We start from the raw sequence: 15,122 nt of genomic DNA on the forward strand, positions 1-15,122 counted from the left end.
ATTTTTAAACAAGAGTTTATTATGTTATGTTATTAATTTCGAAAGCATAATAAATATATCTGCCATATCCATAATTATGGACCTCATGCAAGTATGTATATAACAGTTTGATTTTTCTACAATATCCTAATACATACTATTTTTCAACAGTGAAAAAAATAATATAAAGATGTTAGCATTAAACACTTTAATGAGCGTTTTATATTTAAAATGTAAAAATATAAAATTACATACACCGTACATTAAATTATTAATTTTCATTATGTATAATATTAATTAAAATAATTAATATTATACATAATGAAAATATTAATTATTTTAATTAATATTATACATAATGAAAATTAATAATTTAATGTACGGTGTATGTAATTTTATATTTTTACATTTTAAATATAAAACGTTATGTATAAAATTAATTATACATAATGAAAATTAATAATTTAATACAAATAACCTTACATAAATTCATACACATATGTATTTACAGACATTAAAAGATGTTGAAGATATTGGCGAAGATATGGAATACGAAGGAATGGATACGTGGGCCGAATATGACGAAGATACTACCGAATACGAAGATGAAGAGGAAGAAGAAGAGAAAGAAGAAAAGACAGAAATAGAATCGGAAGTAATCGAAGCTGACACATTGCTAGATTACATGAGGGAATTCGAAGCAAGAAGAACAAGAGAATTAGTGAGCAAGACTGAAGAAGAAAGACAACAATTGCGGCATTTGATCGGTGTAACTTGAGCTTGGTAACTGTAGCTTAATAAAGAATTTTAATAATATGGACGGAAACATCCCATTCTTGCATTTCGATTCCTGCAATTCGAGACAAAAATCAATGTGTCCCACAAATTAAGCTACAACAAATAAATGTTTAAAAACTTTTTCCTGTTTAAAAAAATTTTTAACAGGATTGCGTTTTCCTTAATTAATTTCAAAATCGTGTGCAGGTACAAGAGAAAAAGGAAGAGGGTGCATCTGAGGAGACGCTGATCACACCGGAAGACAAGATTGAGGCAATCGATGAAGTATCCACGGAGAGTTCGATTCATCCGTGTTTGCGGGAGATAGAGATCAGCGATTCCCAACTAAAATTAGTGAACCCGTACACGGTGTATCCGGTTCCGGATGACCCCGGATTGCTGCCAGCTTTTTGGGTGCTACATGAACGACCACCAATTTACAGTCCGGACGGCGTGCAGGCGTTCCATGACGCAGTGAAACGTTGGGGCTTGAGATCGATCAGTTCATTCAAGAACATGCTTGTAACCGATGAAGTAAATTTGCGATATTATGGAATAGAATCACGAACTATGAGAGCGATTTGCGAAGCTTTGACGAACAATACTTTCGTACAGAAAGTAGATCTCAAGGTACAACATGGACATACATATCTATACAAGTGCAATTAATTGTAATTTTTGGTGTATTGCAATATATTATCTAATTAATTTAAAAATTTGTCAAATCTTATATCTGTACTTTTTACGATCTAAAACAAAACAAATGTCTTGCAGTTTTGTAATGAATAATTTTTATTTCTAACATACATGAATTTATGTGATTAATAAAGAAACCTTTTTAATTAATTGCAGGATAATAAGTTGTCTACAGATGCATGTAGATATCTAAATGATTTACTACTTAAAAACAACCAGATAGTCAGTTTATCATTGTCAGGTTGTCGAATTGGCGCGGCTGGCGCAGAAAAATTACGTGATGCAATATCGGCAAACAAATGTCTGAAGATGCTCGATCTCAGCAAGTGTGATCTTGGAAATGAAGGCTTTGAACACATAGCGATTGCATTAATCGATAATGAAGACGTGGAAGACGTTAATTTATCGCACAATCAATTGGATGAACCGTGTTCTGAAAATTTACGAGATCTTCTTGCGCGCTCGTATACCTTAAAGCATTTGGATTTATCTTGGAACTCCCTGTATAGCGCTAAAACTTGGAAGACTCTCATCCACGGATTCGACAAGAACAATACACTACTTTCTCTAAACTTATCTTGGAATTCGCTTGGAACAGAATGCTTGCCCAATTTGTGCAGATTATTATCACGTTCGCAAAGTATCGAGAAGTTGGATTTCAGTTGTAAATATTACATGTATTATAATTAATTAATATTATAATTAATTAATTTTCCATATTTATTTTACGATTTCATAATTTAGCAAACAGGTTTATCGAAACGGATGCTACAGCGATTGCAAAAGCTTTGTCGAAAAATAGAATATTGCAAGAATTGTACATGGGAAACAATCCTATCAAAGCGCAAGGAGCTTTGGTTCTTGTCCGTGCAATCACTCCTCAGCTATCGCCCAATAGAGTTTTACGAATTTTGGACTTGGAAAACGTTTGGGCAAATAAAGATATTCTTCAAGAATTGGAAACACTCGAGACGCTCAAACCATGGGTCACGATTAAGTTGGGTGGTATTCTGAGCAATTATCAGCTTCTTGGACCTAACGTTAAAAGAATACTTTTCGAGAGAGCAAACTACGAAGCAATGGCACCAAAACAAAAAAGACGGCAACGTAATTTTGGCCATTTTGTAATGTCGCTGAAAGATAAAATGATTTCGCAAGGTATGTACATTTGACAACAATTCTATTTAGACTTTTTTATTAATGTTTTCCGAACTAATGAAAAGTGAAACAACTCGTATATATTTCAAAGGATTTAAAAAAAACGTATTTTTGTAGAAAAATTTATGGAACTAGTACGGAAGTTTAAGCTAAAGCTTTCGAAATCGCTCATCAATGAAATTATGAACGTATTCGAAGGACCGAAGAATACTGTCGATCAAGGATTGTTAAAATCATCTTATTTAAAAGAATATCCAGGAACAACACCGGCACCAGCAAAACCGCGGAAAAGGATCAAAGCGACTAAATAAAAAAAACTAAGGAAGAAAAAATAAGGAATAAAACAGATGGAAATAAGAAAGTCCAAAAATATAGCAACTGTCATGCAAAATAAAGGAAAATCTCATTTATCTAAAAATTCTTTATGAAATAACAAAAATACACATATGTCCAAAATATATACAGAAATTTCAAATATAATTATTAAATAATGATAAAAAAGATCTTTTTAATTTCGCAAATGGAACTCCAAATATATATAAAGAAAAACTTTTAAAGATATTCGTTATTTATTGTACAATAAATAAATGAAAACAATTTTAGAATCTCCTTACAATACTGTATTATACACATATCGTGTATTCACAATTCAAACTACAGTATAAGTGTGATTGCAAAAATTTATCAAGCGCTTTTTCTATACATAAAATGAGGTAAACAATATTTGTATATAGCGTTAATACTTAACTCTGATTTATTCTATATAAAATATTCTCGCTGCAATATCGTCAACGATCCAATTGATACCATCCACTAGATTTTCACCTGTCACAGCGGAGCACTTATAGATCTGCCAGTGATGAGTCTTTATATTAGGTAACTCCAGAATTTCTGCTATGTCAGAGGCGGATAACGCACCAGGCATGTCTTGCTTGTTGGCGAACACAAGGAGACTCGCACCCTCCAGCCTCTCCTCTTGCAGGAGCTTGTACAATTCCGTTTTACAATCATCCAATCTCCTTCTGTCCGCGCTGTCTATTACCCAGACAAGCCCGTCTGTAGACTCGAAGTAATTTCGCCAGTATGAACGCAATGATTTTTGTCCACCAACGTCCCATATATTGAGCTTGTATCCACGATGCTCCAACGTCTTGATGTTAAAGCCAAGCGTGGGGGATATAGTGTCTATCGGCTCGCCATTGAGTCTTTTTAACACCGTTGTTTTGCCCGCATTGTCCAAGCCCCTGAAACATGTTAATTAATGGTCAAATTATTGACTACCGCTGGAAAGAGAAAGTCATGAACTGCAGATAGTAATATCAATTTCAAACGTCACTAAATTGCATCTGAAATTATTTAGCATTGTGTCCTCTCGTATCGTTTTGTATTTAATTTGCAGTTAATAGAACATTTATTAACCTGTCAATGCGTAAACTAACCACAAACTGAATATGTAAAATAGATATACGAATGCGCATACGTACAACATCAAGATCCGCATCTCTTTCTCTTTCTGCTTCAACTTTTTCAGTACCGTTAGCAGACCCATTACTAATCAAATCACTAATTGCTCCACGATCTTCAGATCATTTGATAAATAAAAATTTTTGTCGCTCCAACTCTTTGAACCATGACAGATGTCCTCCTAACCTCTACACGCTCAGCAATGCTTTCACATGAATTACTTATGTTGCATCACTAACGAGTACTAATTTCTTAAATTCCTTTAATTTTAGCTTTTTATTAATTGAAGTGTTCGATTTATATCAATAAATTATCTCGTAATTAAGATAAGAGGCTGAATTACCAAATTTCTAGTAAATTTCTTGATTTTAAAGGATCGCTAGGAGCGCATAGTGCGCCACGTGGGTGCGAACAGAATTCGAGGAAAATCTCACAATCAGTAACGATGAAAAAACAAGTTTGTAACAGGTTTATGATATTTGACGCGATGACACGTTCGATTATATAAAGCAATTTTATTATATATATTACAGCAATTGCGTATTACATAGAGCAATTTTTTAACAAATAGGAAGAATCTTGCAATAGTGTTCACAGAAAAAAAATAAAGTTGAGAATACTTCTCTCACCGTATATACAAAAAATTCCTAACTTATCGCAAATTATCATTACGAAAATCTTTCTAACAATATGTTCGCCGCTTTATTAATAACATCTGGATGACACAAGGCATTAATAAGATCCTCTAAAAACGAATCAAATTGGGGTGCATTATTTATGTTTTCTGTCATTCCTTGGTTCCTTATGCTTGTATCCCTTTCCCGTCTTTCCTCGAGAAACTTCGTATATTCGTCCGACCTTGCATCTTTTAATAACTCAACATGATCGGGATACTCCTCGGCTAACTCTTTTGCAGTCCATATGTCAGCTCTCCTTCTTTTCCTGGAACTCTTTTCCTGGGTCTCCTCTAGATTTCGTTCATTATTCTTCTTCTCCTCCATTTCCTTGTAATCAATGACGGCGTTCTCAACCTGTTGGATAATAATTAATTAATTAAACAGACCCTCTCTGTGCTCCATCAAATTATGTTGTTAACGTAATTAAAGACAAAATTACTGTTCTCGTATAGTAGTAGCTATCTATATTGACGTCAGTTTCTTGTAGCTCAGTACGTGCTAGCTTAGATATTAGCAACTGGACGAGGGCTTCCTCGACTCGTGCTCTAGCATCGGTCTCAAGCTTCCCCCACAAATTAACACTAATATTAACGGTATCCAAAGATTCCACGTAATGCCACCAACCATTCGGCACAAATAAGACGTCCCCGGGTTCGAGGACTATCAGTTTTGGCTTGACTGGTACACTCTCCATCAAGTAGCATTGTTCTTCCTCGCTCAGGCAATAAATATTAAATCTACTATATACAGTCGACTCCTCGTAAGGAATTCTAACTGGTATCAGTGCATTATTTGGCGGGTACAGCAACCACAGCTTTCTACAAGTGCAACAAGTTCAGTTTAAAAAAAGTGTTAAAATAATAGGTAATCGATATAATATATTCAAGGCCAAACCTGCCGTATACTTGTGCTACTAAATTATAGCCATAAGTGTCCCGGTGGCAATCGGTATGCGCACCTTTGCTTCCGATCCAGATAGTAGAGTGAAGTCCGTTTTTCCCCATACTTTCACCGATCCCGAATTTCAGCCAATTAAAAGATTCTATAAGTTCCGGCTTATCAGTGAACCACTCCTGCATATACTTGTAATCACAGTAAAGCCATTTATTGCCGAATGATTCGTATGCTTTATTGACAAATTGACCGAACGTCATTTGAATAGGTTTTATGGGCGGTTCTACGGAACATTGATCATGTTGAGTGGCACACTGGAAAATTCAAGATTAAGACAGAATAGACCAAGGAGAAAGATGAGTTGAATAAAGCTATTAATAACATCTTAATAAATAAAATCTTTTTAATGAAAATCATGAATAAAATCATCAAAAGCAAGTATTGTTACAACTCACAGTGCGTTTGTTGTGATCACCAATTCGAAATGGTAATTGTTTGTCTCCAAATATATTTACAAGATCGTATATGTCCCATTGGAGCAATTTCCACTCGTATGAACCGTCAGGCCTTCGCAACATATTCTTGAATAATACAGGTACTGGTAGTGTTGGTAAAGTGTCCTTCAGTACTTCTAGCAATCCGAGCTTCTCCATATTTTATAAAATATTTTCTTCTTTGTCGATGATATATCCCTTCGAGTTGGATTACTCAGAAATAATTGGTTTCTCCTTCCTTTTTGTCCTTAATTAACCTATAAATGAAGAATAACCTAACCGTCTAGGTTGTGTCTGCTGAATGCAGCCAATGGTTTTTTGGATTTCCTAAAGTCCCTAGAAAAGAAAATTTTCTATTGGACATCGAATATTCGATGCGGTGTAAAAACAGGACGCAGATGCTCTATTGAGCATATTCAATGCGCATGAGCGCGAAAAAGCATTCTACCTTGTTAGCAGCCACTTGCGAAAGACCCCATTCACGTAATTTTTAAGTTCATGAACCGATGTTTTCATACTTGAGAATGTGAGTATGAGTAGACGTAAGAATGACGTTAATCGTGAATGGTCCGAAAGGTCAAATTGCATATTAATACCAGCTTAATTGTTCGATCTCGTACGATTGTTTCGCGTTATTAAATTAAGCAAGACATTATCGTGTGACTGGACTATGTACTTTAAGCTTGATTATATCGAATAACCTCGAAGTGCGACGGGGCATGTAACAACATTGTGTATTTTGATGCAATAGTTGGCGATAGGGCGGTCATCGGTGGATGTTACTGCTGCGTGCCATCCTTGTTCTGGGCGGAACAATAGATAAGCCAAACGTTGCTGACGTGCTGAAATATTTTCTATCAGAGTTACCGAAACGAACTCGTTAAATCGTCAAGATGAAGAAAAAGGTTCGTGATAAATTTCCTTCGAAATTAAATAAACGTAGAATAATATTTTTTCCATAAATTCTTGCATAAGTTTCTATCTTTAATAAAAATGTTTCTCTGCTCTCGTGTAACTTAAATCTGCATAAATCTACTACCGCAGGTATTGTTAATGGGTAAAAGTGGGTCAGGGAAGACGAGCATGCGTAGTATTATTTTTGCCAACTACATTGCCCGAGACACTCATCGTTTAGGGGCGACAAGTAAGCAAGAGGCAACATATAACTCGCAATTGTAATCTTCACAGAATTTTACTAACGCAATGGGATTTATTACAGTCGATGTAGAGCATTCCCACGTGCGTTTCCTTGGTAATTTGGTGCTAAATTTGTGGGACTGTGGTGGTCAGGAGGCATTTATGGAAAACTACTTTGCGTCGCAGCGTGATAACATATTCAGAAATGTGGAGGTGTTAATTTACGTCTTTGATGTGGAGTCGAGGGAGCTGGACAAGGATATGCATTACTATCAAAGTTGCTTGGAAGCGATACTGCAGAACAGCCCGGAGGCAAAAATATTTTGCCTGGTGCACAAAATGGATCTGGTGCAGGAGGATCAGCGCGATTACATATTCCGAGAAAGAGAAGAAGACTTGAAAAGACTGAGCTTGCCTCTGGAGTGCACCTGTTTCAGAACTAGTATATGGGACGAAACATTGTACCGGTAAATATTCCGTTATAATATTTAATTTAATTTAATTATTTAAAATTAGTGCGATTATAAAACCAAAGTAAATATGCAAAAATTCATAATGCATATTTTTGACATTTTTACAGAGCATGGTCGTCGATAGTATACATGTTGATTCCCAACGTGAAGGAACTCGAGCAAAGCTTGAATCAATTCGCCAATATAATCGACGCTGATGAGGTTCTTTTATTCGAGAGAGCAACCTTCCTAGTGATAAGCCACTGTCAACGGCAATTTCACAGAGACGTCCATCGTTTCGAAAAAGTATCTAACATAATAAAGCAATTCAAATTGAGTTGCAGGTAAATATATGCCAAGAAAAGTCTATGTCTAGTGAGAATTACGCGATTACGTGACTGCGTTATGTTTCAGCAAATTAGCGGCTCAGTTTCAGAGCATGGAAGTTAGGAACACCAATTTCGCGGCCTTCATCGATATCTTTACCTCGAATACGTACGTGATGGTCATCATGTCCGATCCAACTATCCGTAAGTATCCAAAATAAATTCATATCGGTAATATTTAAGACTTAGTGATATTTAAAACATTTGTTCGTTCTTGCAGCATCCGCGGCGACGTTGATCAACATACGCAACGCGCGGAAGCACTTTGAGAAGTTGGAGCGCGCCAGTCAAAGCTCGGCGTTGAGTAGATAGAAGTCGGCGCGACCCAGGCGCCTCGTCACCCGGGTCAAGTCTATTAATAACTGTTGAATTTATCGAAAAAATCGGGCTCTTGCATCGTATCGTTGAGATAGTAAAGCGTAATCACGGTTACACGGACACGGTCGTTCCTTCGACGAGGTCGAGTCACGGGGCATACCTTGACGTACGGCTTCTGACACGAGCGCATTTACGACAACATAAATGTATAATCGAGAGAGGCTGACAAGTTATCGATCGTATGTTAGGACCATAATAATACGAGTTTCTCGCTCATACTACGTGTGGCTAAAACGTATTCGTAAAGGCGTCCCTAATTTATCGATGTGTTATAGAGCAAGCGCGTGTACGCATTCTCCCGGCTCCATTCTGGATTATTCTTCATTCTCGATTTCCTAGCATCCGTCTCTCCAATCGTCTGTCATACGAGTCCTATTGCAATAACATCCAACGAATTTTAGTAATAAAGAGATCATTGCAGCATGCTTTCCTCTGTGTCTGTATGTATCGCAATATAACGTGCAAGACTGAATGTCCACTTGAGAGCGTCGATCCTGAGAGCGACTCGCAGTAGTAAAGATTTTCGATCGAGGTAATTACTGATGATCGCTTCCGGTACTGTGTTCAGCAATACTGTGTACTGATAAATTTTACTGTTGGGAGTTGAAATATATATATAAAAAAAGAGATCTCGCAAGTGGAAGTGCAGGCTATGTTGCATCGGGTATCGTACGATAATTGTAAAATCGATAAATATGTTTACACTTATAAGTATAAACGGTTAAGAAGTATCCATGGGAGATGTAATGGATTAATACGTATTTTTTAAATGTGCAAATAAATAAACTAGACAACTATGTTTTTTTTATATATTAAAAGGATATTCGTTTCTCTGGATAAACTGAGAAGAATTTATTATTCAAAAAAATAACTTCTTTTACGCATACTATATAATAATATAAATTACGTAAAAATAACAATTTAAACTTCAGTTAATATGTTCTAATAAAATGCAAATTTTTTCTGTCAATTACTGACGAGTTTATCAAAAATCATGTTTAATTTCGGGACTATGTTGCTTTGAGATCAAAGATTGCGATAAAATCTTACATTTTTCTTAACAAATAAATCTGCTATTTTCCTGCATAAAAAAGAAGATCAAATTTGCCGCCATCGTATCGATAAATGGCGGAATTGTGTACTGTCATCGGCTCTTCGTACGGTAAAGCAAGCGTTTCGAGCAGTTTATTCCACAGTTATCGCTCGAACATTGCGATGGACAAAATACTTAGGGGGATCATGAAGTACAGGAAATGTCATCGAAAAGGAATGGTCAAGCAATTTCAACAAGTCAGAGATCATCCCGAGGTACGTCCGCATGATATCGGGAGAAAAAATCTCGCATGGTTTTTTTACTGCTACACGTGTAAATCAAACGTGACTGTTGTTGATACGACTTTCCAACGAGTACAGTCCAGCGAAAAGAAACTTTCGGATTAATTTACGCGGACACGATCCGCGCGGACTCGCTCGTTTAACAACTCACTCTATTCGCGTGTGTATTCGTTTTAAACGTGGCGTTCCGTGAAATATGGCCTTGAACCTATCGATTGACCAATAACTGATTAGAATACTTGTAATGTTTTGCTTATCGTTTTCATACGTAGTTCACATGGTAGAGTATTTTTACCGACAGCTTAAAAGTACAGAAAAATGCGTTACAATCAGCTGTGCTGATAGTCTTCCATTTTTACCGATAGTCGGCTGCGCTCAAAGTGAATGACTCGTTTATTCTCTTCTTGCATCACAACACTGCGTTGCTTCGCTATTCATAATAAACCCAAAGTCCACCTCTCTCTATTTCGTGATATATTAAATTCGAATTGTTCAAAAAAGGTTCGAATAAATTAATTTAACAAATTCGATTTTGAACTCTAAACCGCTCAAATCGTTCGATGTATTTTAAGCATTAATCGATATAATTTTTAAATACAATGTTCCATTTATATGTCATATTTTCTAATATTTTTCTATTGTGGAAAAAAATTAGTTTTCCTTTATTCAAGGAAAAGTAGATAAAAAAGTTTAAAAAAGGAATTTTTTAAGTTTAAAGAAGCTCTTTTTAATATCGGTGATTTTAAATATTTCAATGCACTTGCTGGTGTTGTATTGTTTTACATGTTATTAAAACTTGGCGAATGCTAAATAGCAACATATATCTATTTGAGAAACTTTTGCAGAAACGATTATTGTGTCTATTTTAATAAAATACAATTATATAATATAGCATATTGTAATGGCTGCAATCTGATGTCTGTTGTTACTCGTCACAGCCAAAGGCAGTGTTCTTTACCTGCATGGATTCCCGGATGATCCCAACTAGATTTACGGAAACGAATGTTGGGGACATGTTTGTCGGTACGACAATCCATCATGTCATTATCGCGTTTATACGTTAATCTTACTAATAAATCCTTGATCCTCTTCAATTTACAAGCGGAATATATTTCTTTCTTTTTAATATTATATTGGATAAAGCTGTAAAATTTTGCAATACTTACAGTCTTCCGATTCAAGCAATGTAGAAAGATTACTTGCATAATATTTCTTTATCTTGTTTTTTAAATCGTAAAACTTTCTATATACATCCTATATACATTATTTTATTTTTTAACACTATTTATTGCTTTTTATCATTTCGTTTTTCTATAAAAATTAAAGTACGCGTACAAATGCAAATTCTAAGAACGCTGCTCTTTACAAGATGATATTCGTGAAAATTTTTCGTTGTTTTGGAGTATTTACCAATATACATTCAAGAAAATCGATCGAAAATCGATCAAGCAATTGAACAAGCGATTTATCGTTTTAGTCCGAAATCCCGGCAATGTTGTTCCACACTCGCAACATTTTCTGGACGAATTTACGATGTGCGAATCGGCAGCATTGGAACTCGGCTGCGTGGTGAACGATATAAGACACGTTATAGTTTGCGGTCACAGCGATTGCAAAGCGATGAATCTACTCTATGCTTTACGGGATGAAGAATTCGCATCTCAAGTACGTTCTCTCGCGGCTATAATTCCCGCAAAAAAAGTAGCTTTAAGCGACGAGATCTTTCTTTCCATCTTTAGCTTTATTATGGCTTTAGCGACTTTCTTTCTGTGGGTCTCCTTATAAGTGCCAAAACACCTGTTTACGGTTTAGGAGGATGATCCTATTTATATTGCGGCTGATATATATCAATTAATGTAATATAAAAATTTAATTATCATATATTTGATAATTTAAATTTTATATTTATATAAATAATTATATATCATTAATACTAATTTAACATTAAAATAAATTCTTCAAATTTACTGTTTTTCTTTAAAAAACCTCAATTTTAATTTTTCCAAATTTAATAATAATTCTAGTAACACCCTAAACAACTTTTTAAATACATAAAGAATTACAAAGCAAATATACCATGTACTATCATATAGGCACTCTCCCGCCTATATACTCCAATCCTTTAGCTCCGATGCCCTCTCTAGACCGGAGCATGATCCTACTTATGGCTCATCCGAGGATCGAAAATCATGTTGAAGTTGGTTTTCAGTCGTGCGAAACGGACAATTTCTAATTAGTTAGATCCGAATTCAAGTGGACGATCATTGAAGTCGCGCGTTGACTGAACGGTGAATAGCTTGAAGAAACATGTACAAAATAGTAGTCAGCACAAGGATCATCCTCCGATCTAGAGAGGGCATCGAACGCTAAATGATTTACCAAAAATATGGCGGAATAATCGAGAAGATCAAAGGGCCGACAGAAAGTGACCATATACTGGTTATAGTGCGGTGTAGACCTGGACATCACATCTATCTTCATTTTAGACAAACAGAAGAATGTCACCATTGAGAGCCTGGCTGTGCGCACACGCCAGCAGCAGTTTGGCGAAGTTTCAGCACCTGGAAGTCACAGGTTTTCACGAACCGATTGTCTTTCAAGCTGAGACGCCCATGCGGAAATTCGTTGCTTATATCGATCCCGAGGATAAATTTGCCATTGAGGATAAACTGTCACAAGTCGGTACATGCACGAGTAGACGATGTCGCGACTGACGAGAGTAGCGACATTAATTTTGTTATACCGAGTTTATCTTGTTGCAGATCAATACGTTGCAACAGCTTCAAAATATCGCGTCGTACGGGTTTCTGAAGAAGCGCCTGGAGAGACACGATTTGCACATCCATGCACTGTGGTTCGATATTTACACCGGCGATATTTATTACTTCAGCCGTGCTAACAAAAGGTTTGTGGAGATTAACGAGACGACCGAGCCGCTTTTACTTAAAGAAATTAAGAAATATTACTCGTAAGATTTCGTGAGAGAAACTGAGCACTTACATTACATATGGCATCGTCGATTACTTCCAGAAACGTGCGTATTAATTATGTTAAGAAATAATTATATATTTTTATACGCCTCAAATTTAAAATCAAGCTCCGTTTACATTCTCTTGCTATTGCGCCAATGATTAAGAACCAAATTTTTGTACTATGTACGTACGTATGTGCCATCACATTAATATGTAAAACGAACAATTTAATTTATTTTATAAGGATTGCATCGAACTTTATTCAAAATATGAAATATATTTTTTATTAAAAATTTATTGTATAGTATTACATATATATATAAATATTTTATATATGTTATATTGTTCCATATTACACATATGCAGAATATATCTACGTATAACAAACTATTTACTAATAAGATATAAGACTTGCCTGTACATCGTATAAAGCAGACTGTATTATCTTCCGAGCTTACAATATACTCGCTATCTGCTGCAATTAAATTGTGAAAAGATCCAAAGTCTCATACTAATGGCAAAAGCTGCCGATAGACGGATGGACGGCTCCGGACGAACTAGAGCATGCCAGTTCCGAAAGAGAAAGCAAAACAACGAAAGAAGTCGTACGAAGCAGTGTTACGGAGCATTGTATCGTTATTAGGATCCGTCATCGTGCCTCAATTGAGCGCATAAAATATAAACTCGTGCAACTCGTGGCGTAGCGCTGTGTCACAGTATCGTTTGATGTAAATTTTCGTCAAAGAAATGCCAAAAATAAATGCACTACAAAATTCTAATATATACGAATTTTAATAACCGGATTTTCAAACATATGCCGAACCTTTTAAAATAATTTTTATCATTTTACTATATTTTTAGTATTGGAAGATACATTTACAAATTCATTCACAATCGATATTGCAAATTTGTGTCCAAGCTACGAAGGAACAATTTTCACCCCTCACCCTCTCTCACTACCTTTAAACAATCGATGAAATAAGCTGCATATCGTAATAAAACATACGTAAAGATTTTTCGTAAATTCTTACAGATCCAGCTGCGTAATGCATGCAAAACGCGCGCGCGTAGTTCGCACTTTTCCGTCTGCTTCGCGGTAAAAGTGAAGAGAATTCCCCCAGTTTCCAGCGGAATCGTCCAGTTAGGCCGGTTAGGCTGGCGCGTAGAATGTTGGCGGCTGAAGAAAGAGAGGAAGGAAGGAAGAACGGAATCACTTGCAGGTGAGAGAGTTTACTCTCCATGAATACCCGTGTAGCTCTATCTGCTTTAATGTCATTGCTTTAATATAATTGCGTATTATTCTTCGTTATTGTTATTTCGGTCAATTTTTCCGCACAACACTATTATTTAAAATTGTCATACCGATTACGTTGCAGAAAGATATAGTTCACGGTGCGTATACTATACATTTTCAGTACAGTATATTTCGGAACGCAGCTATATTATATATATATATATATATACTGCATGGAAATCTATGGTAAATGGCTAAAAAACGTTTTTTCTTTTAACTAGAATAAAAATAATAAGCGTTGTCATTGTGCTGGCTTCTCTAGTACCTTACTTAAGCTTAGAAAAATTTGTATTGAGCAATTCTATTTGTAACATGCATGGAATTTGAATGGAATGTCTATTTTTAAAACCCATGGAATTTGAATAGTGTCGTAATTGTTCTAAGCTATCCTTTTAAGTCGTGTCACCGTGCTTAGAGGGACCTGATGAGCAGCTAGTTGTTAAGGAAGTAAGACAGCCAAACGAATGTACTGATTAGAAACGCTTGCACGATTCCGATAGGAGAGCCTATTTTTTTCTTACCTACCTGAACCACCTGCCGTGCATAAAGGGATGCAGGAATTTATCTTGCCGTTTGCGGCTACATTTAAGACAAGTTAGAAGATATTCGTATTTTGTCGCAGAAATGGTACGGGTTCGGAAGTACCGTTCCGAAATAGACGGAAGGTCTTTTAAAAGAAGACTTTACCTACCGTAACATCGCAATTCATCAAAAATGTGCACCTGTACTATACATACCTGGACCGTTCCCTTCCGTAAACAAAAGAACTAGGCATCTTTGTACGTTTTCTTCGAGGAACCGACTGATTGTTGTTCAATATGTGAGCTTTCATACTAGGACTACCGTAATAAAACTTGATGGGTTTTTACCTTTTATGGCAAGCGGCAATATACTTATAAACGACAATATTGACTGAAATCTTACACATCATAAAATTCATTCAAAATATTGAATTGCACAATATAAATAAATCACTTTGACAAATTGATCATATGGATCCATTTAATCATTAATACGTGATGATGTTCC

At 35.7% G+C, this 15,122-nt stretch overlaps 6 protein-coding genes across 11 annotated transcripts; 4 read left to right on the plus strand and 2 right to left on the minus strand.

Annotated features, from left to right (window-relative positions):
* Nucleotides 1-432: 432 nt before the first annotated feature.
* LOC105283293 lies at nt 433-965 on the plus strand. The gene has a single exon (XM_011345930.3). The coding sequence runs from the start codon at nt 479-481 to the stop codon at nt 755-757; it is 279 nt and encodes a 92-aa protein (XP_011344232.1). The 5' UTR covers nt 433-478; the 3' UTR covers nt 758-965.
* LOC105283303 (leucine-rich repeat-containing protein 74B) lies at nt 958-3,097 on the plus strand (the record flags this gene model as incomplete). Its single annotated transcript, XM_026974813.1, has 3 exons — nt 958-1,386; nt 1,609-2,116; nt 2,197-3,097. Coding segments are annotated over 3 exons (1,365 nt in total), but the record flags the coding sequence as incomplete, so codon positions are not given.
* Nucleotides 3,098-3,166: 69 nt separating this feature from the next.
* On the minus strand, nt 3,167-4,426 carry LOC105283292 (ADP-ribosylation factor-like protein 2). The gene is made up of 2 exons (XM_011345929.3): nt 4,095-4,426; nt 3,167-3,854 (listed from the first exon to the last, which is right to left on the minus strand). The coding sequence occupies exons 1-2, from the start codon at nt 4,157-4,159 to the stop codon at nt 3,365-3,367; spliced, it is 555 nt and encodes a 184-aa protein (XP_011344231.1). The 5' UTR covers nt 4,160-4,426; the 3' UTR covers nt 3,167-3,364.
* Nucleotides 4,427-4,569: 143 nt separating this feature from the next.
* Nucleotides 4,570-6,441, minus strand: LOC105283291 (HSPB1-associated protein 1). Its single transcript, XM_011345928.3, has 4 exons — nt 6,101-6,441; nt 5,646-5,959; nt 5,191-5,569; nt 4,570-5,105 (listed from the first exon to the last, which is right to left on the minus strand). The coding sequence occupies exons 1-4, from the start codon at nt 6,296-6,298 to the stop codon at nt 4,743-4,745; spliced, it is 1,254 nt and encodes a 417-aa protein (XP_011344230.2). The 5' UTR covers nt 6,299-6,441; the 3' UTR covers nt 4,570-4,742.
* Nucleotides 6,442-6,572: 131 nt separating this feature from the next.
* LOC105283290 (ras-related GTP-binding protein A) lies at nt 6,573-9,287 on the plus strand. 4 transcript variants are annotated; one of them, XM_011345926.3, is made up of 7 exons: nt 6,573-6,665; nt 6,891-7,044; nt 7,184-7,283; nt 7,359-7,743; nt 7,857-8,072; nt 8,143-8,258; nt 8,335-9,287. In XM_011345926.3, exons 2-7 carry the CDS (start codon nt 7,033-7,035, stop codon nt 8,424-8,426), a joined length of 921 nt encoding a protein of 306 aa, XP_011344228.1. In that variant the 5' UTR covers nt 6,573-6,665; nt 6,891-7,032; the 3' UTR covers nt 8,427-9,287. The 4 variants fall into 4 exon arrangements, with proteins under 4 accessions (XP_011344228.1, XP_011344229.1, XP_011344226.1 ...); XM_011345927.3 differs by lacking the exon at nt 6,573-6,665 and adding an exon at nt 6,667-6,715; XM_011345924.3 differs by lacking the exon at nt 6,573-6,665 and adding an exon at nt 6,672-6,811.
* Nucleotides 9,288-9,403: 116 nt separating this feature from the next.
* Nucleotides 9,404-13,578, plus strand: LOC105283289 (beta carbonic anhydrase 1). 3 transcript variants are annotated; one of them, XM_011345920.2, is made up of 5 exons: nt 9,404-9,800; nt 10,766-10,850; nt 11,305-11,492; nt 12,314-12,505; nt 12,590-13,578. In XM_011345920.2, the coding sequence occupies exons 1-5, from the start codon at nt 9,618-9,620 to the stop codon at nt 12,797-12,799; spliced, it is 858 nt and encodes a 285-aa protein (XP_011344222.1). In that variant the 5' UTR covers nt 9,404-9,617; the 3' UTR covers nt 12,800-13,578. The 3 variants fall into 3 exon arrangements, with proteins under 3 accessions (XP_011344222.1, XP_011344224.1, XP_011344223.1); XM_011345921.2 differs by having other exon boundaries at nt 9,713-9,800; nt 10,720-10,850; XM_011345922.3 differs by lacking the exon at nt 10,766-10,850 and having other exon boundaries at nt 9,611-9,800.
* The last annotated feature ends 1,544 nt before the right edge of the window (nt 13,579-15,122 follow it).

This window comes from Ooceraea biroi, chromosome 14, assembly GCF_003672135.1.
Source record: "Ooceraea biroi isolate clonal line C1 chromosome 14, Obir_v5.4, whole genome shotgun sequence".
Taxonomy (NCBI): Eukaryota; Metazoa; Arthropoda; class Insecta; order Hymenoptera; family Formicidae; genus Ooceraea; species Ooceraea biroi.